The 22,228-nt window shown below is 36.6% G+C and overlaps 1 protein-coding gene across 2 annotated transcripts in view; it reads right to left on the bottom strand.

Moving 5' to 3' along the window:
* Positions 1-22,228, bottom strand: part of BBS9 (Bardet-Biedl syndrome 9) — a 284,671-nt gene that overhangs the window by 245,369 nt on the left and 17,074 nt on the right. For both annotated transcript variants that reach the window (XM_027659381.1, XM_027659382.1), the window contains exons 6-9: positions 9,750-9,924; positions 5,553-5,637; positions 3,646-3,829; positions 2,400-2,529 (exon numbers count right to left, since the gene is read on the bottom strand). In XM_027659381.1, coding sequence (XP_027515182.1) covers positions 2,400-2,529; positions 3,646-3,829; positions 5,553-5,637; positions 9,750-9,924 — 574 coding nt within the window. The remainder of the gene's footprint in view (positions 1-2,399; positions 2,530-3,645; positions 3,830-5,552; positions 5,638-9,749; positions 9,925-22,228) is intronic.

Here is a 22,228-nt window from a genome sequence, read left to right as displayed (position 1 = left end):
AACCACTTATCTTTGATTCTATTTTTCCTTGCATGTTTCTGAAAAAGTGATGGAAATCAAGCAGTTTATACTGGAATTTAATACCAAATGTTGTAGTATATTATTATCCTTATTTACATACTGGTATTGCAATAGGGGAATACTATATTTCACATTATTTTTAGAGGAAAAATCAATTTATAAAGAATAAGGAGGGGCACACATTAGAATTACAAGTTGCTTAGCTGGAATTCTCTAAAGCACTTTCCAGATGATCTTAGAAGTAGACTACCACAATTACAGGATAATGTATATGACTGCTTTTGTGACACAATTACTACTCCTGCCCCAAGGGATTTATATAAAATAGCTTCTAATAATGCTATTCTTATCCAGCAAGCCAGAGTCATATATTAGAAGCAACAGACATTATGCCACGGAGATAATACAGATGAACAGGTATGATCTGTAGAGATAACTACTTTCAGAATGCTTCATTTACTTTGTAAGTATTATTGTAATAAAAGGGAAGAAAGTAATTAATTGACATAACACCATATTTAAGGCCCTTCAATCCCTCAGCAGTGTAGGATTAACAACTCTATGCTTATTAAAGTACTTAATATTATTTATCTTACAGTAGTGCCCAGAGGCCCCAACTGAGACTGAGGTCTCTCTTGAGTGGAGTACTAGAAAATCATTATCACATTAACTCACAAAAAATTCCCTTTCAAATTATTTAAAAAAAAAGATCCAAAGACATATGCTCAGTTTAAGCCAAATTACTATCTCTATAAGCTTTACTACAGTTTTTGCTCTTTATTTTTAATGCCAGAATGAAGCACAAGCATACTGGATATTTTCCTACTGACAGACAGAAGCATAGCTCAGAAACACATATGCCCTGGACCTCTCCCTATCTTTCAAGCCATTGGGTGTAGGCATGCAGATGTTCCCTCATTTTTACCTGTATAAAGAGGTTTGAGTAACTAGATCGCTGTCTCTCTACCTGCTAAAGAACACAACCCCAAACCACACCCTGGCATTAGTAGGCCTGTGGGAATTCTAAATCTAACTAGCAAATTGAGCTGGGACAGATTTAAGGCTCTCAAATTTCTCCCTGAGATCAAACTTCTGAGTCTTAAAATTACCAGGGAACAGGCAGAATCTGCATAAACTTCTCAGAGGCGTTATTGAAACAGATGGTTCAATATAATGAGTTTCCACACAAATAATTGTATATACAAACGTTACTACAATCTGCTGTTGTAAAAATCAAAGCTTTTTTCAAATTTTTTCTAACACAAATATTTTTCCAAACTTCAAAAGCTGTACTGTCATACGCTGCATAATTAATTAAGTATTATATAAGGGACTGTTATACTAACTGGCCCACCGAGACTGTTCATTATATATCAGTTGTAAGACCTGTTGGATGAAAGCCAGCCCAACTCTCTCCAGAGAGTCTAAAAAAATAAATAATAAATAATTTCTAAAAACATTAGGTAACCATTAGTAACAAACAAAACACAAACATCCCTTAGATTACTCTGCACAAGTCAGTAAAGCTAGTCAGATTTGTTAAGAGGTAAAATGCATGACTTATCAATGTTTAGCAATCCATTGTATGTTGGGACAGCAGCCACGAGCCTGTTGGGGATCAGAAGTAATCTACCTGACAAGGACTCTCCTACTGCATCACCTGTGGTCATAGCCACTGGGCAACCAGCACCCACCCCAGCTCTGGGGGCACCCAGAACAGGCAAAACTGGACTGTAAAAACAGTGAGCCTTTCTGTGGTTTGTTTATTTCAGTGACAGTCACAGTACAAGTTATCAACATGTCTTAACTTCTCTTCACTCAATTACCCACCCAACCAGTTTTTCCCTGATCTGTCTTATGCATCAATTACAAAAAGTTTTGGTCTGTTGCAGTGCAGTCCTCAGCAATTTAAGCAGTTCCTTGATTTCCACAGTTTAACACTGGAGTTTAATAATCCGTTCCAACAAATCATCTCCAGAATGCATATGGTCTTAAATCCTCAATGAAGAACAGATTTTCAGTGAGATTCCTTATTTTCCTATCTCAAGGAAGGATCTTACCAAATTGCACAGCCTCGCTTTTCATCCTTTCAAAAAAGATGTTACTGCACTGGAGCTATGGTACTCCAGCTTCTATTTTCACTCAAGGAAAACAGAAAACCTAAAGCACAGTACAGTGATTCTAGTATTGTTGTAGAATTAACAGTACATCCATTCACAAAATGAACACTTTACAAAACAAAGAAAAAACACTTTGAATTTTCTTTTTACAAGTCACCTTATTTGTTATATACCTCAGAACTGTTTGTTAGGATCTAGAAGTAAATTTCATAACTGGAGATTATTCTGAAAAAAAGTAAACTTTAACAAGTTACTTACTGAAAATTCGCTACTCTTACTGATACAGGAATGTGGGGAAGTTGAGTGGCCCATTTCAGTGTAACATCTTGATAAACATTCAACATCTTATTGTGATTTCCAATTAAAGTGTTTATTGTTCCTTCTTGCACTGTTAAAAGATATAAAAGCAATTTTAGGATGAAAGACTTTTCAAAAGCCACTACTTTTCACATAGGCGTATAACATTATACTATTTTTTCTTTTCTTTTTAAGCCATTATGTGTTATAAATTAATTTAATATAATTAAAGTGTCAAAAGATATGAAAGTTACATTGACAATGTATGACGTGTGATTACTTATGGATACCAATTTCAACTGCATATTACACAACACATACCACAACTTTCTAAGGTTCTAGCCAGCCATGTTTGGTAATTTTAAATATGACAAAGAAAGATTCATAATGGTTACGTTGGCGTGCCAAGACAGATGTGACAAAATAACACACTGGTTAAATATCTGCTACTTGTATTCTTCATTCATTTATTAACTTGTGAATACCAAATAAATGCGTATGCATTTACAGGGTTTAATTATAATTTAAATCAGAAAGTATAAAATGTGAGGATTGTCAAGATCAAATATGTAAAGACTAACTTCAAAATAAGACACAGTGTCAAAAATTTATCAGGTATTTTTTGAAACATTAAAAGAGAGTAGGTATTAAGAGTCTGGAGTTCTAATCAAGTTGTTTCCACACAATATAATAACAGTAAACTTCATTTGATTTTTTTTTTAAACTATCCGTAAATATCACAAGTTCCTCAAACAGAAGGTCCTCAAACAGTAGTTTATTCTTCCAAAATCTCTCATTCTTCCATGTTTGTTGCTTTGGTAGCCTGGACACTAAACAAATACCTCAATTTGGTAATGAGAAAATATTTAGATTCTAAAAGTTATGATACCTTACACTAAGTAACATTTGAAAATAAACTTGCCTCATTCAAAAAGAGAGCTCCAGTTCACATACTTTCTACAAATCACAGAACCACAGAATCACAGAATGGCTTGGGTTGAAATGGACATTAAAGACAATATAGTCCCATCTCCCCCTGCCATGGGCAGGGACACCTTCCACTAGACCAGCTTGTTCAAAGCCCCATCCAACCTGCTTATTCAGAAAAACATATTTATTCAGTGGGAAAAGTGAAAAAAAACCAAACACGACTCTTAGTTGTAAAAGTAACCAAGCTAAAGTTAAATTGAATTTTCCTTTTACAAACCTGAACAATAAGGAATGAAGCAACTCGGACTGTAGTCAAGCTTTTTCATAAATCGTATTTGCCCATTATCCTTAAGGCAAAAGAAGTTTCTCTCACCAAGCACAAAAACAGAAGAAACTCCCTGATTAAATGAGACAACGCATATATCCAGTGCTTGCTCTCCGATGTTTAGAACCCAATCCACCTTCAAAAGAAAAAACATGCTCCAGAAAACAATTGACAGCTGCATATTAAAGACAATACTTTGAGAAGGCTCAGAACTAATCAAATTACATATCATTAACATAGAAAAGTAAAATCAATTTTGAATGAGAGTTATCCTCTTATTCTGAAGGAAGTTGGTAGCTTTCATTAATGTGAATAAAGCAGCAAAAACATCTTCATTTTAAAATAGCTATGAATTGATGACTACGCAGTTCACTTAAGTACATTTAAATTTTAAAATACACATCCCATTCAAAATGGAAACGCTTTATATTTTAAGTATTGAATCTGCCTCTGTACATGTCCTTGGATATTAAAGACAAGGTTAGAGAGCAAAGGGTGACAACTTATTCTACCAATATATGTAAATGGAAAAATGGACAAAAGCCTTCGATACGTAAGCCAAACTTGCTGTCACTCATGAGCACTCTTCAATCTGAAGAATGCTTGTGTATGTCATAGCTTGTTTACTTCTCCAACTACATACATTGATATAATAAGCAACTACTTATAAATCCTGTCTCCTTTATCTTTATGTTTTTAAAAATATTACTGCTTATTGACACATTTCATTGGTTTGTTTCTTCAGCTCCTCTGGAAATTTCAACTAAACACACATGCAAAAAATGCTTTTGACTTCTGCCAAGCCAGTTAAACAGAAATTTAGAATTTCTGAAGTAAAAATATATCAAAGTTCAACTGTCAGCACTTCCTATATGAACAGCATCAATCATTTTGCTTAAAGAGCATAGAATGTGTCAGCAAACATACTGACATATCTGATAAATGAAATTGGAAGTGCCATCTTAAAAGTTAAAGTGAAAAAAGCCAGGCTTATTACATTTGTCTCCATCTGTGCTTTACGTTTTAAATTTAAAAAATTGTTTCATTTGCAGCATATCTGATGATTCCAAATTTCTTATTTAAAAACTACATCTTCTCCCAATTCAAGATGTAGGATTCAGACTGACTTATAGTTTGAAAAAATTCTACTTCTAGCCACTGGAAGGAAGATGCTCTCCCAACATTTTACTATCATACCTGAAATACACTGAATCTAGCATTTTACATATGCAGTATATTTAGCAGACAAGCCACTCTACTGCAGGATCACAGCAAATTAAATTCTCTTCCTCTTAATAGGAGGCAGCTCAAATATTAAACAGTTTATTCATAGAGACACTTAAAACAGTCACAGAAACCTCCAGAAGACCATTGAATCCACAGGTTTGTGCCAAGAAGAGTCCAGGATACCAATTATTTATGGAAACATTTCACCGCTGAGTTTTCTCTAAGTACAAAGGATTCCCCAAGCAGAATGACATTAGTTTTCTAAGTCAAATAGAAAGTCACAATTAGACTTCTGTTAAAAACATGAGCAATAATTCAGGTGTACCTATTTATCTAATTTACTACAGTGTAGGTTCTGTATTACAAAGATGGCCTTAGAAATAGTTATTTCCAATACACAGTTCTCTCTTCCTTTTCTCTGTAGAAAAACAGCTAGGTTTAAGGCCCAACCTTAAACAACTGAGGGCTAAAGAAACCTTAACAGAAATACACTGGAGTGTTTCCATTGCCTTTAACAGCAATTGGACCAGGTCCTTTGTCAGCAGACAATGTTTCCACTCCGTTACCTAGCATCCATCTTTTTAACATGTATGCAGTGTTCATACAGGTCATGTAAAATAAACAGGTTTTACCACAAGCCTTTTTCCAGAGCTAAGTTTTTGCTGTTCTGTTTCTTGTCTTTCATCAGCATCTGTCGCAAATGCCAGCACTTGGTATCTGTTATAGGAAGTTTAAAAAGGTAAAAAAGTAAAAGATATTTTTGTAGTTAATAGCCTTACATTAAGTAAAAAATAAAATATAATTATCATGAGTATACTCTCACAGAAAAAGCACCAACTAAAAGGATTGTCAGAAAGCCTACTGCAACATAATCTAGTATCAGCAAAGATTTTAAGATTAATATCACTATAGGATAACAGCTAAGTGCAAAGGTAGAAATTAAAACAAAAATTCAGATTTTATGTGGTGTTAAAATAAATTCCATTGCTAAATATATTAGAGGATAGAAACCTAGATCACAAAGACAGATAAAAGAAACCAACTTATTTTCAATTTGTGAAATTGAAATCCTAATTGAAAAAAAAATTTTTTTTCCTCTTATTAAGCTTTTAAAAATCCTCCTAAACTGCCCAGAAATAGAATCTGCTATACCTAATAATGAAACCCTCAAACACATTCATTAAGTAAACTAAGTAGTTCCAATCCAACAGACTACAGTAAACAGGCATCAGTAAGTGGCACACCTAGCAAAACCTGGAAGGTTTGTGGGGGTTTTATTGCTTTAACTGACAGCCAACCATACTAAGAAAAATTGGCAATAAAGACATTTGAACAAAAGGTATCAATGGCCATAAAAGTTGAGGACATATATCTGTCCTCTTTACACCCATGCACATTAGGTAACCTGTAAAATACTGAAGTTTTCTACAAAAGTGAAATAAATAACAGAAAAAGGCTCAACATAAACTTATCCAAAAGATAGCATTCAATTCTGGAATTCGTGGAGTGCCATCAGCTCCTAAGCTTAAACCAACACAATTCTGACTGTTACAATTCAAGTCTAAAATAACAGAATGTATTTTTGTTTATTGTCAAAGCTATAGATTTAAAATGATGACACCAATATTCCTCACATTTCAGATGCATGTATTGTGGTGTAGTGACAAGACAAGGAGCAATGGACATAAATTAAAACAAGAAATTTCACCTAAGCATGAGGAAGAACAGCCCAGGGAGGTCAGGGAGTCTCCCTCTCTGTAGACATTCAAATCCCACCTGGAGACATTCCTGTGTCACCTGCTTGAGGTGACCCTACCTTGGCAAGGGGGTTGGACTAGATGATCTCTAGAGGTCCCTTCCAATCCTAAGTATTCTGTGATTCTGTGCTTGCTACTGAAAGATTTTAGTTTCTAAAATTATTTTACTTACAGAAGTAAACTATGTACTAGTAGTAAGAGATTCAATTGCTTAAGGTAACTGTTATGACCTAGTTAATAATACTAAATAAGCTGCCTTTAGTACAATTATGATGTCTTTAACTGTCCTCTGTATGAACAAATCTACTTTCCTTTTTCAGTTTAACACATTTATAAGAGAAGTTGCAGATTCTGACCTAATAAAATTTTCTCTTTTCACCATATGTTTATTGATAGTCTTGAAAAGCACATTATCATTTTATTAACTAATTAGGGACTAACAGAGAATTTTCAAACCAAGCTCCATTGAACAGCAATATATATTGATGTTTAAGTCCCAGCTGCCTGCATATACTCTTTCATGACAAAAAAACTCAAGCCACAGATGACCAACACAAACTTTTAATTCAGTTATCACATCAAGCACATAATCATTTAAATAAGAGGCATTTTTCTTTTAGATATTGAAAGAATTCAGAATCAACAGCCATAACAAGCCATAATTTGAAGTTTGGTAAATTGTTCTGCTAAAAACACTGGACAGAACTGCTGTATTTTTCATTCACTACCATAAAAATAACCTCTTCTTTCCTTAGCATATCTATTTCTTCAATTTAGAAGGATTACTTAACTCTGTTCTAATGTCCTAATAGTTCAGACACACACTAGAGATTAGTACCACAGTGTCTTAATACGTGGCATTAAAGACCAGTAACCAAGTGAAGAATTCCTTTAAAACTACATGTTCCTACAGGAAGCACAGCACACTTGTGAATTTCTAACAGACTGATGAAAAATTTTAGTCACATTTATTGTAAAGGTCAAGAATCTGAACATAATAAAAGTGTATGAGATGCTCACTTTAAAGGAAAAACTGTTTCTTTATTAATTGACAACATTAATAGATTCTATTCTAATTTTATTATAAGAATATATTAGAATTTTTATTCTAATTTTTAGGAAAAATACGAATTTTATATGAAATTACTTTTACTTGCAATACATACATCTTGTCCTGTGATAAGAAAACAGTATACAATATCTATAATCTGTCATCTGATCAAGCTTAAGCAGCATAATGAAAAGAGTATTGCTTGAGAAGTTCACGTGACAGAACTGGTAAGTGTGAGAAAGTGTCGTGTTGGACTAACATTCCCTGGATTAGATTCCCACAGCATAATATATAAAAACTGTCATCCTTATTTTCTTTAATATGTATGAATACATCTGAAAAAAATCCTTAAGGTACTTGTCAACCCATTCCTCCAGCTTGATGAGATTCCTCTGAATGACAGCCCTATCCTTTTTATATTAGTCACTTCCTACAACTTGGCATCGTCTTTGAATTTCAGGACAGGCATTTTGTCCTACTGTCCAGGATGAAGATGTTAAAGATATACTGGCTCCAGTATCATCATAACTCATCTTTAGCTGCTAGTTAGAACTGTGAACAGCTACTGCTCTGTAAGCCTGACAGCTCTGCCACTTTTTCATCCATTTTAGTAGGTGTGGGGTTTTGTCATCACAGGTAGTAACTCCATTCTAAACACCACCCCACCCTAGTTTACTGCTAGCCTGCTAGGCACAGAGATTCAAAAACCCTACCAGCAGACTGTGTCAGTTTTAATGGAGAAATTATATTTTATATTCCTCCCAAGTAGTAGGTATTAAGTTCCATGTCATACATTCCCTTTTTTCCATCTGAACTCAGTCAGGACCTACCTGTCCAGTCAATCTGCCTTCTGCTACTTATTTTCTTAAACATCGATTTCTCAAAATGGATTGTTCTTGGTCTTTCCATGATGCAGCAGCTCTCCTGAGCCTTTCTGCCCTTCAGGGCAGCGTCTCACAGGATCCTGCCCACCACTCCCTTGAACAAATCCAACTGTTCTCTTGAAATCTACAGTCTTTAGTTCACTGTTTATCTTCCTCATTTTTCTTAGGATCAGCTCATGGTCACTGCAGCCAGTATCTGCAACACTCAACAGCAGATGCTGACTATTACTTCTCCAAACATTTCCTTCTGAGTTGTGTATTCAGCAAAGTGTCTTCCTAAGCCAGGCTGTCTAGCACCTCAATCAAAGGAGTTCTCCCTAATGCACCTCCAAAACCTTCCACATTGTTAAAGTCCATTATGTTGCCCTCCCAGCAGGCATTAGTCCTCTGTGAGAACATGGGCCTGCAACTGGGAGACTTCTTGTTTAAAAAAACTTCTTATTTAAAAAAGGCTTTGTAACGGACATCCAGCACAATGTCCCATTCCTCAAGCATCCATCTGATTCATCTAAAGATGAATGCCTGATAAACTCCCAGCATGGTGGTTCAGTTAGAAAGCTTCTCCATAGTGAACACAAATCCCTCCTTGACTGTCTTTCAAAATCTTTCTCATTCTTTTTTCTTTTTCTCCCTCTATTACATTTTTATCTGATTGGCCTTGCGATACATAGTCCCTGTGCTTGGAGGAAGTGGAAATGTCTTGCGCAGTCTTTCCTCTACATTGCGTTCTATTTTTCTAAATAATAAGCGTAATATGATCACAAACTAAAATAGCTCACAACATTTTCATCCATTTTCCAACACCGAAAGCATAGATTAGACTGAACTGAAGCAGGGAGAAACCTGGCTCTTGGGAGAAACATGATGTGCCTTGATAAGCTGGTAGACTTCACACATACACAAATAAAATAGGACCATAAAGTCCTTGGGACTCACAGTATGTTTTCCTCTATGACCATACAGAGACAGTAATCACTCAACAACATATAATGCCTTTCCTGCAACTACCTATCACCTGCTTTCAGATACTCAAGTAGAGGCATTAGAAATTAAACATGGTTACTTTCAATTTGTTAACCTATCATTACTAAATGACAGCACCAAAACACACTATAATTACTGAACATAAACACATACTTGTAACTCTCAACCTGTTGACATGAAGACACTGTAATGAAAGAATCTGTGCGAGAGCTGTAAGTCAAGGGACCAGGCAGAAGAAAACCGGGTAAAAAGCGGCCAAAAGCATAGCTTTCCTGTTCAAACAACATAAGCATCCCGTCCATGGACTGTATGCATATCAAATCTCGACCTAAGGAAAGCAACAGAAAGAAATACACAAAGAAAACAAAGCAGTTATTTATTTAGTTTTAATCTTAAAACTGCAAGTAAATTAAAATTGTACGCATAAGTAATCCTAAGAAAAATAAGATTCATTTTCATTTATGGGAGTGTTTACTATGAGGAAGAATACTAAATATTCCAACCTCAATAAAAGCTTATTTTCTAAAATAAACAAACTAGATTTTGGGGGGAATGACATTCAGAATATATTAGAAGGGGGGAAAAAATAAGATATTTTATTTCAAATCAAATTCCTAAGGATATAACTATTACAATTTCAGTTTAAACAAATGTTTCAGTATTTCCAAAACACCAAATTATTCTGGTTGTTAAACGCTTCCATACCTTACAAGCAGTCATAACAACTGTGGTTTAAAAATAACCTATTCTATTCTTCCAAGTCTACTGAAGCAATATAACAGAAAGTCCTACAAATATGTATTGTTGGGAAAATAATACAATGGTAATGTTTTCCACATTTGACATTCACATTTTCTGTCTTCAAGGAAAGAAAATACAAACCAGGCCTACTCTGTATTACCAGCAAGACTAAAAAATATGAAATAAAAAAAATTCAGCTTGGAGTAAATGACTTCAAGCCTCATCCATTATTCAGCAGCCTCAAGACATGACTTAAGACATGGCTTGTCATGCCTCAAGTACACCAATCTAAATTCAAAGTCTCATTGGGAAAAATTCTGAGATAGAAGCTGATTATGCAGTTTGCACTTCATATGCAGGGTAACAATTCAAACAAACAATTTTTTTTATGCATTTAAAGAGAGTATTAATAATTGTTAATCATTAAGATTAACAATTCCTGAAGGTTATAGATGTGTCTTTACTGAATTCAGAGATAAGCACTTATCTTGCAAATGCTACGTGAAGTACTTGTAATTCAAAATGTCTATTCACCTCAATTAAAATACTCTCTTGCGTCTCAGGAATTCATATTTATGCATGGATGACCCCAAAAAACTCTCTGTTCAGTAAGTTCCACCCTCCTTTAATTGGTGTTTCCGAACAGAAGAAGGTGAAGCCAAAAAAAAAAAAAATAGACTAAAACTTCATTCTTAAAGTTACATAAAGTTAACAAAGGTGAAAAAGACATTCAGTACCTGAAAAAGCAACAAATGTACAGTGCAAAACATTGTTCATCTCCACTGTGATTTTCCACAGAAAGTTTAACTACTTAAAAATAAATAGCAGTGTAAAAGGCCAGAAGTACATCATGTTACTTGTCCATGTCATTAAAATATACAATAAAAATTTAGCTGAGGGTAAGAAGAGAAAAAAAATGAAAGGAAAGTGAAGCACCTGGGTCCTTTCCACTTGCCCTCCTCCCTCACCCCTTTCTCAGATTTTACCATTTTCTAAAAATTTAGATCTCCCCTCCTTTCCGGATTCTGCATATAACTCGCAATATGTACTTTAAACTCTGTCGCAAATATTAACCATTTGATAAGAAGAACATTTGGAAATAAAATTCATGTTGTTAAACTGGTTGAGGCAAAGTTGAATCTTTCAGTCTCTAGTGAAAAGACAAGAGGGAGGCAGACTCTTCTCTGTGACACCCAGTTACAGGACTAAAGTCATCAGTAACAAACTGTATCACATGAAATTCTATCTGAACATAAAAATCTAATTTTTATTTTTTTTTTTACTGTGAAGGTCATCAAACACTGGAACCCATACTCCAGAAGGGTTGTAGACTGTCCTCCCACAGACATGCTGATAATACAGTGGAACACAATCCTGGGCAACTTTTAGGTGAACCTGCTTGGGAAGGGAGTGGACTAGATCATGTCAAGAGAAGAATCATTCAATTCCAGCACTCAAAGATGGCATTCCATCTTTCATCTCTGTTCCACCCCAAGGCACCTCTTGAAGATATCTGTTCCTCTAAGCTGTGAAATTTCACAGGATTTAGTCCTATCACATGCTCCTGGATCAGCAACGAGTAGAAACCATCAGAGAAACTTGAGAACTTTTGCATGGGTATGCTATTAACATTAATGACAGCCAGCTTCCACTTCCCAACAGTTGCTGACATTATTCTCACACTGCTGATACAGTCTAGAAAAAATATGAGTTAGCCAGTTGTACAAAATTATGATTACCCAATAAAAGTTTTCTGATAAACTTGTACAAACACTGATAACCAGTAAAAGGTGTTAGCCCACTGGTTGCCACCACAGTCTCTTAGGCATAGTTACTTTAAAGTATAGTTATTGACTACTACAAATAACTAGTGGGATTTTTATTTGGCTTGCAAGAAAACAGTGCTTCATAATCCAGGTGTCTATGTGACCACAATTATTCTACATCTGTTACCTCAAAGTCACATCTGTTCACATTCAGCATTCAAAGGCATACTGAAAACCCTCTTAACACTTTACATTATCTAACTGTTCGGTTCCACTTCTATTTTACATCTTTATCAAGAATGCAACACTGAAGTCTGGGTATAGAGAATCTTCAAATCCCCTTCCACAGTCTCCTATGAATTCTCCTACCACCAGCAGAGTGCTACAGAAAAAATCTGCAGCTGTCTGCCCTACTTCCAGAGCCTTAGCTTTCAGTGTCTAACTTCAATGGAACTCCCTGGTACCTGAAACCTGAAGACAAATTGATTACAGATCATCTTGAAGGTTTTTTTAGAAGGCACAGTAGAACACTTTTACTTTGTTTTTTTTAAGGTGCTTCCTATTTTTCCTCTTTTCTTCCTTAGAAATACATAGATAAAATCAGGAGGAAAATAAATCAAGCAAGAATGAAAAATTAAACCTGTGTATAAAATGACTCAAGTCACGAAAACATTCTTACATCAATTATGTTTTATTTTTTTCCATGTTGCTATTCAGATTTGAAAAGTTCTAAATATTGCTTGATAGAAGATGTAAAGAAAAGACATTTAATTGTAAAATGAATGCCCTTACTAACACAGAAATCTTATATATTTTGTAATAGAATAAAATTTCAGGTACTCCTAGTTATATTGATAGTAGTGAGAAAACTATCTCAAGATAACTACTGATCATAACTTTTAGGGTTTAGGCTTGCCTAAAATATACAATTAAGTTGTTAATTTCTACTCTTCTGATGACAACTATAGCAGATACAACTGATATGCAGTGATACTCTCTACAACTACCTGAAAGGAGGTTGTAGCCAGGTGGGGGTTGCTCTCTTCTCCCAGGCAGCTATCAGTAAGATAGCTCAGCCAGGGGAGGTTTAGGTTGGATATTAGGAAGAAATTCTTTACAGAGAGCGTAATCAGGCACTGGAATGGGCTGCCCAGGGAAGGGGTGGATTCTCTGTCCCTGGAGGTTTTTAAGATTAGACTGGACGAGGCACTTAGTGCCATGGTCTAGTAATCACAGCAGTAGCGGACCAAGGGTTGGACTTGATGATCTCAGAGGTCCCTTCCAACCCAGCTGATTCTATGATTCTATGATACATATTACAAGTCAAATAACAAAAAAAGTAAAAGTCATTGCAAGTGTTGAGGTGTTATTGCTTAAGTAACAAATAATAATAGCTTCTGGTCTCCTCTATATTATAAATATTAACCTTATTCTTACCAATTTCATCACATCATGAAAGTGATGAACAGAAAAACTATAGCACCTCCTGCAATATGTATGAAGCTACATGTCATACCAAACATGGAAGCATTCATTGGTCCATTCCAACTTGGCATACTCTGTGATTCCGTGATCTTTAGCATGCATAACCCCAATCTCTGTAAAATCTCTTCAGCTTTAACAGCAGTGCCATGATTGATTACGACATGACATAATATGACAAGTTCTTTAGAGCACTCCAAAGATCTCCAAGCATACTGAAGTACCAAATCATACTTGCCTAAAGAAACAAATACAGGCACATAAGACTGAATCAGCAATCACTCTCTGGGCCTCTAAAAGCACAGCAGCACTTCTCAATATACCCACCACTTTGTTCATCATATTTGTGTTGTTCCTACTCACTAATTTTCAAATTTGGATTTTAACTAGCTTGTACAAGTGGATCAAACTCCAGTTATCCAAACTATTACATGTAAAGCTTAATTAAAGAAAATTAAGTTGTATATGAACTCCTATTTCCCAGCTTTTTATAGGTCAACTTATTTCCTTCAGCCATTTGTTTTTAATGTGTAGCTAGTGAATGGAGTTTTTATGTTTCACTTTAAGAAATGCAGTCTTCCAAAAACTCAGCCAGAAATGTCCATTTCAAAAAAGCTTATTGCAGCCAGTTGGCTTTGCCAGTGACACATTTATAAAGTGAAAATATAAACCACAGTGTTTTCTGCGTATCAGATGGAATCACTTAGTGTACTCTACATAGTTTCAGCAGCTTGTGTCTCAAGAGGAATGTCCCTCAGCCAGAAAGTGTTACTTTTAAGCACAAGTCTAGCTACTGTTGTTTTGTAGTTTTGTTATTCTAGCAGAATACGAATATATTTACGTCACACTTTTAAACCACAATGTATTTTTAGAGCTAATGCAATGACAAAATGAGAGGCAGGTGGTAGTTCTTTGAAATAAGCTTCTAATTAAAGCTATTTTGGAGCTCAAGTTTTTTGCATGTTAATGACTTCCTCTACTCTGAGCCTCCCCTCTGGCACCAAATCATTTTCATAAAAAGTACATTATGTAATCACAAGGCCTGAGCACCACGTGAAATCATGCAATGAAAACTACACTGGGATAAATTGGAAGTTAGAAAAAGCTTCATAAAATTACATACTTTAGGAAGATATCAAGTGAGAAAACTTTAACTGCCTTTAATGGTAATCAAAAGTTCCTCAATACAGGAGCCTAAGAACCCCTTAATGATATGCAGGAAATGTTTTCCTAGTATGATAAAAAAATTAAATCCACAATCCATTGATCAGTTAAGTGATGCACATAAACTGCATTCCCATACACTGGAAGAGAAGTTCCTGTCCAGACTTGAAACAAGCAAATATGTTTTCCTTTTACTTCATCATTGAAATTTGCCCTGGAAAATTTCTCCCAGTATAGAGAACAAAGTGTCCTCTAGTTCAAACCCATTTTGGAAAATTCTACTTGCTACTGAGTTTAGCTCATTTAGCAAAACAGATCTGGGTCAACAGTGAGGAAAGCACTTCAGGAATCAGTTCTGATGAATGGAAAAACCATTAGAAAATAAGTTAGAAAATAAGTTCTTAAAACAATGTATGCCTAGTAAAAGGCAAGTCTTAGTTTACTTCCCTAACCCAACTCAGGAAGCACGTGTCAGTGTACATTCAGAAAGAACTCTGAATTTACTAGCTTGGTGGTCTGATGACTGCTCCTTGCTTTACTACAGAAGGGATCAAAGTCCAGAATTTCAGCTGCAAGCATTCATTCTAGGCCAGAGGATCTGACAGCAGTGCCAAGGCAGTGCAATACCCTGAACAAACGTAAAGGGGACAAGGAAAAATGCCCTGCATCGCTCAGTGTTAATGCAATTACTCATCCCAAATGATGCACAAAGTATACATATGTTCCAGCTGAGACTAAGTGCTTTTTTGCTGAAATTGAAAATCACTCCAACAGGGAGGAAATAAAAATAGAGTAGTGGATAGGAAGAACTTCAAGAGAAATGAAGGAAAGTATTTCAGGAAAACACTAAATCCTTATTCTACTGATGTTAGCTTTAATTATTTTCTAACCCTTTCCAGATAATAAAGTACTGCAGTAAAACATATTCACAAGTCCCAGTACAAGAGATGCTCTCTCTGCAGCAGCTCGCTTCCTAAGAAGCCTCCCCAGTCAAGTCACAGTAAAGCATGCAGTCAGAGGTGCCATGAGAAAAAGAATATTCTTGCTTCTCTCAGCCATCAAACTGCATTCCCTCTACATAACCTCTTACAGATTTCTGCCTGCCATAAAGCATAAAGGAGGATTTTAGATGGAAAAGGAATCTTGAACTATTACATTATCTCCAAAGGCCAATCAGCCCTCACTGGTACAATCAATCCTTTAGAGAAATACCCTGTGATACACCCTTCTATTCTTCATTCAGTTCTTACCACAGAAGATGACATAGTTAATTATGCAACTTGGGAATGATCCCTTTAAATTTTATATTAGCCTAAGGTGGTGGAAGGACCCTCAAAACAAGAACACTAGTACGGTTCAAAGGAGCACAAAAGACTGGCATGCAGTATAGAGATCCAAAAGTATCACAGCTGCAATATACAACACACAAAAGTTCCTACGAAAAGAAACATGGCATTTGACACTGTTTAGACAGGAAAGGTAAAGTTTCCTCCCTTAAACAGATTATAATACTAAAATTTGTTTCTTACAACCTTCATATTAAGCAGAGAATTTTTTCCATGTTCAAAAGTGGATGTTTCTATCTAGTGCAAGAAAAAGTCTCAGGAAAAATGTTTAGGCAACTGTGAAAGGAGTATCACACAAAGTCGTTCTTCTTTTCAATACAGTAGATTCATTATAGAGGGGGGTTTGAAAAAAAGGACATTAGCCATTCATGGAAAAATGGCTGTATACAAACATGTAGCCTGAATAATGACAGTTCCTGAAGACATGGTAGAACTCTTTTTCCTTAAATTCTGTTTGTTGCCTTAGCTTGGTCAGTAACTATTGTTCAGGCCTTAGCAGCTGCAGAACTCTTCTAAGAGAGTTCTGCATTCATAGAGGCATTAAAATACTAGCATATGCTTTTTCTAAAGCAAGTAGGAGAAATTCTAGTTTGTGAACCTTTCCAGTGTCAAACTGCCCTCATCTGAAGTTATACAAGTTATATCATACATTGTACAAATATTATAGAACACCTTACTGAACTAGCAAATCTCTCATAATCAAGTACTGTCAGCAGTTGCCCTTTCAAATCAATAACATTTGACTGAATAGTTAGGGCACATGGATTTTTTTAGTGAATGATAAATCAAAAGCAGATCTTTCATTGAGTTCAGCTGAAGTTGAATATAGTCCCCATTTTTCAATATTTTAGGTAGATTCAAAAGTACAATAAATCTATTATCTTTAAAATTCCATTTAAGACAGATCTGCAAACTTATAACCAACCAGAACAACATAATCCCACTGGGTTAAAACCCAGTGAAATTCCCCATCTTTTCTCCTGCTTGTCCTTTTATAGTCTCCTTAGACTAAGAAGCTTCATGATTCCTAAGCACTTCCCAAAGCAGTTTGATGTGTGAAGCTCTGCCTCAGGGAGAATGAGTGATTCAAAAGTTTATGGCTTAGGATTAAAGGGCAGACCAGTAAGGGTGACACTGGTGTGGGTGTTTGCTACAGGTTGTCTGATCAGGAGGAGGAAGAAGATGAGGTCTTATACAGACAGCTGGAAGCAGCCTCACAGTCACAGGCCCTGGTTCTCATGGGGGACTTCAACCACCTTGCCATCTGCTGGAGGAACCACACAGTGAGGCACAAACAATACAGAAGGTTCTTGGAAAGCACTGACAATAACTTTCTGATACAGAGGGTGGAGGAGCCAATGAGGAAAGGTGTGCTGCTGGAGCTTATACTAACTAACAAGGATGGTCTAGTTGGAGAGGTGAAGGTTGGGGGCAGCTTTGCCTACAGTGACCATGAGGTCATGAAGCTTAGTATCCTGCCAGGAAGAAGCAGGGCAATGACTGGCATCACAACCCTGGCCTTCAAGAAGCTAACTTTGTCCTCTTCAGAGACCTTCTTGGAAAAATCCCATGTCCTAGAGAGAAGAGGGGTCAAAGAGAGCTGGTCAATATTCAAGGATCACTTCCTTCAGGCTCATGAACAGTGCATTCCCATGGGCAAGGAAGTGAGCAAAAGAAGCAGGAGACCTGCATGGACCTTCTGTCAAAACTCAGACATAAGCAGGAGATACACGTGGTGAAAGCATGTACAGGCCACCTGGGATGAATACAGGGATATTATCAGAGTATGCAGAAATGCAACAAGGAAGGCCAAGGCCCATTTGGAACTAAATCTTGTTAAGGATGTCCAGGATAACAAGAAGGACTTCTTCAAACAAATCAATAACAAAAGGAATACTAGGGAAAACATGGGCCCCCTACTGAATGGAACAGGTACCCTTGTAATAGAGGTTGCAGAGAAGGCTGGGATACTGAACACCTTCTTTGCTACAGTCTTCACTGACAAGGCCAACCTTCAGGAATCCCTGATCCAGGAGACCAGGTCTGGCTTCCCTTAGTTGAGAAGGTTTAGAGACCATTTAGTCAAAGTTGAGATCCACAAGTCCATGAGCCCTGACAGAACGCACCCACAAGTGTTGAGGGAACTGGCAGATATCATTGCTAGGCTGCTCTCAATCATCTTTGAAAAGTCATGGAAGTCAGGAAAGGTTCCTGAGGACTGAAAGAAAGCCAATGTTACTATAGTCTTCAAAAAGGCAAGAAAGAGGATCCGGGGAACTACAGGCCAGTCAGCCTCACCTCAATTCTTGTGAAGGAGGTGGTACAGCTCATCCTGGAGGTCATCTTTAAGCATGTGGAAGACAAGGTGATCAGGAGTAGTCAGCACGGATTCATCAAAGGGAAATCACGCTTAACCAACCTGATTGCCTTCTCCAATGGTATAAATAGTGGACAGATGGGGGAGAGCAGTTAATGTTGCCTATCTGGACCTAGCAAGGCTTTTGACACTATCTTCCATGGTAACCTCATAGGCAAACTCAGGAAGTGTAGGCTGGATGAGTGGATTGTGAGGTGGATTGAGAACTAACTGGATGTCAGAGCTCAGAGGGTTGTGATCAGTGGTAGAGTTTAGCTGGAGACCTGTAGCTAGCATTGTCCCTCAAGATTCAATACTGGGTCCAGTATTGTTTAACATATTCATGAATGACTTGGATGAAGGGGTAGATGCCTCCTCAGCAAATTCACTGACAACACAAAGCTGGAAGCAGTGGCCAATACCCAGAGTGCTGTGCAATCCTTCAGAGGGATCTTGACATGATGGAGGAATGGGCAGAGTCGAATTTTTTGAAATTGAATGGCCAAGTGCAGGGTCCTTCATGTGGGGAGGAATAACCCCAAGCACCAGTATAGGCTGGGGGCTGATCTGCTGGAAAGCAGCTCTGCACAGAAGGACCTGGGGGTCCTGATGAACATCAAGTTGTCCATAAGCCAGCAGTGCGTCCTTGTGGCCAAGAAGGCCAATGGTATCCCGGGATGCATTACAAAAAGCATTGGCAGCAGGTCAAGGGAGGTGATCTTGCCCCTCTACTCAGCCCTGTGTCCAGTTCTGGGATCCCCAGTACAACAGGGACATGGAGCTCCTGGAATGGGTCCAGTGGAGGGCAACAAAGATAACTGGGGGACTGGAGCATCTCTCTTACGAGGAAAGGTTGAGGGAGCTGGGCCTGTTCAGCCTCAAGAAGACATGACTGAGAGGGGATATGCCTATAAGTATCTGAAGGGAGGGTGCCAAGAGGATGGAGCCAGGCTCTTCTTGGTGGTGCCAAGCAACAGGACAAGCGGCAATGGGTAGAAACTGTAATACAATTTCCACTTGATCATAAGGAAGAACTTCTTTACTGTGTAGTTGACTGAGCACTGGAACAGTCTGCCCAGAGGGATCGTGGAATCCCCTTCTCTGGAAATTCAAAAACCAGATGGACACTATCCTGAGTAACATGCTCTAGGGGACGACTCTGCTTGAGGGGGGGGAGTTGGACTAGATGACCTCCATTGGTCCCTTCCATCTTTACCCATTCTGTGTGATTCTTTACTAATTTTTTTGAGCTAGAGAATTGTTGAAGACATCTGCTGAAGAATCCTCTCCAGAATAACTGCAGTCACATCCAAAGAACTCATTGAAAGCAGTTTATAATAAAGTTGAACAGTCTGAAGCTTACAACACCAAAATGGGAGTTTACTGCACAAAGTATTAGAGGGAGCTCCTGTACTTCTTGAAGAAGTCTCAAACATCCCCTTAAAATTACAAATAAACAGATTGACTAAATATGTTCAAAACCACCAAGGAAACACAGATACTTTTCACATTCAGATCATTTGTCTACATATATCCTAGGCTAGTAACCAACATACAAAAAAGACTAACTCTTACTTTGTGGTCAAAAGAGTCAGTGAATTACATCTCTATGAAAAAAAATCACCATCCTATTGGTTAACCTTTTGGCAACCTCAGAAAAGACATCATAGGTTTAACAAGTAGGAACAATTTGTTATCTTGTATTTTAAGACTGCTGGAAGCACACAGCGAACACTCAAATGATGGGGAGGTGGCTGTGAGGGGCAGATCACTGCTGGGGGACAGGCTGGGCATCAGTCAGTGGGTGGTGAGCAGTTGTATTGTGGAACATTTGCTTTTCTTGGCTTTTATTTCTCTCTCTCTACTTTTCATTATTATTATTTTAATTATTACAATATTTTGATTTATTTCAAATATTAAACTGTTCTTATCTCAACCCACAGGTTTTACCTCTTTCTGATTCTCCTCCCCATCCCACCAGGATGAGGTGGGAGGAAGTGAGTGAGCAGCTGCGTGGTACTTAGTTGCTGGCTCGGATTAAACCACGACAATGATGTAGTAGGGTGATTTTTTACAAGAATGATTTGCACCAAACTTAATAACACAAAGTACAATTAGTATAAAGCATTATAGACTGTACAAGATACATTTCAACCCTCTAGGAATAGCAACTAACAAGGGTTTGGTGACCTTTCAAATAAATACTTATAGGTTAGTAACTTCTTTTGTAATGGAGTCAGTGATGAACAACAAAAAAATAAACAAAAGCTACATACACACATTTCTGAAAGATCTTTGAGATGACAAAATAGACTAAATAGCTAGAAACCAGAACTGCATTCTTTTGGATGAAAAAATACAGCAAACAAATCTTACACAAATGCATCCACAAGAAATGCTGGAACATTTAATAAGAAAGTACATATATAAATAATAAAGCTGTACATAGGTTTGAAGAAACAGAAAATTCATCATGCCAAACTATTCATTAGACAGGGCAATAACATATACTGCATTTCTAAACTTCAGAGACAGTATTTTTAAACTTAAGTAAAACATCTGATGTGATCTCAGACAATTGACTCACAGGAAACCAGAGAATGGCAGGCAATAGCACTAAGAAGAAGAATTTGGGGATTAGAGTAGGATGATGAATTAAATATGAGTCAACAATATGTCAGCAAAAAGACAAATGCAAGATTGGGTCATTATTAATACACATGTACTATTAAAAACATATGAGGTAATTATTGTTCTGCCTTGGCACTCACTGATTCTTGGCAGGAGCACTGCACAAGTCGTAACCCCACATGTAAGATACAAAACATTTTATACTACCAGTGCACAATGACTGCACACATTTGGGTACCATATTTCAACAAAGGAAATTTTAAAAAGTACCACACAGAATTTACCAAAACAACAAGTCTTTCACTTATATATACAACTGCTCCCAAAGTTGTGCATTTCTACAACTGGTTTTACTTCATTTTAATTATAGTGCTTCATTTGAACAAAATACAAATTAAATTATATATCTAGCAATTTATAATTGAGGCAAAGTTCTGGTATACTGAAGGCAATGAGAATTTTTATTTCAGTTAGGCTACAATCATTACGCTACAATCATTACTGTTAAGAGAAGTTGAAGAAGGTAAAAGGAAATGGATGGTAAGAGATTCAGAGAACACTTTCTTTGATTATTTTTCCATTCATATGTTCAATTTAGAGAAGATGTTCTAACTCCACTATTAAAAGGAAAAAACAGAATACTAGCAGGTTTCCAAAGTTACATCAGAAACAAATTAGAATTAGGTATCAGCGGATCTATTCCACGAAAAAACTTCAGAAGCCCAAATCTTTCAAATAATCTATCCTTATGCAGAAGCAATTGAACAGGAAGACAACAGTTAGATATTCTGCTCCTTAACAAAACTAGCCAATAAATCAAAGTCCAAATTTATACTGCTCCTGTATTTAAAAATAGTCATAAGAATCATTTAACCTTACAGCATAAAACCCAGTTGATAATTTTTTTTCTGACCAACACCTAATAAAATTCATTCTTGCAGAATTGTGGAAAAGTTAAGAACCGTCTACCCTTCTTAAAAAGTTTCCTGTTACAAGGTTGCACAGTTTATGCATATGTTGTATTTCATTATTAAAAAAATTCCTCCATATAGCACCCTCTTTGTCGTAACACTCAAAACATACTTTGCCTCGAGGCCAGTGCTATAATAAAAGTAAAATGAATTCAAAGCCATTTGCTGAGAAAAA

The sequence above is a fragment of the Corapipo altera genome, unplaced genomic scaffold (genome assembly GCF_003945725.1).
Source record: "Corapipo altera isolate COAL_440 unplaced genomic scaffold, ASM394572v1 44b, whole genome shotgun sequence".
NCBI lineage: Eukaryota > Metazoa > Chordata > Aves > Passeriformes > Pipridae > Corapipo > Corapipo altera.
This window is presented reverse-complemented; position numbering and strand designations above follow the sequence as displayed.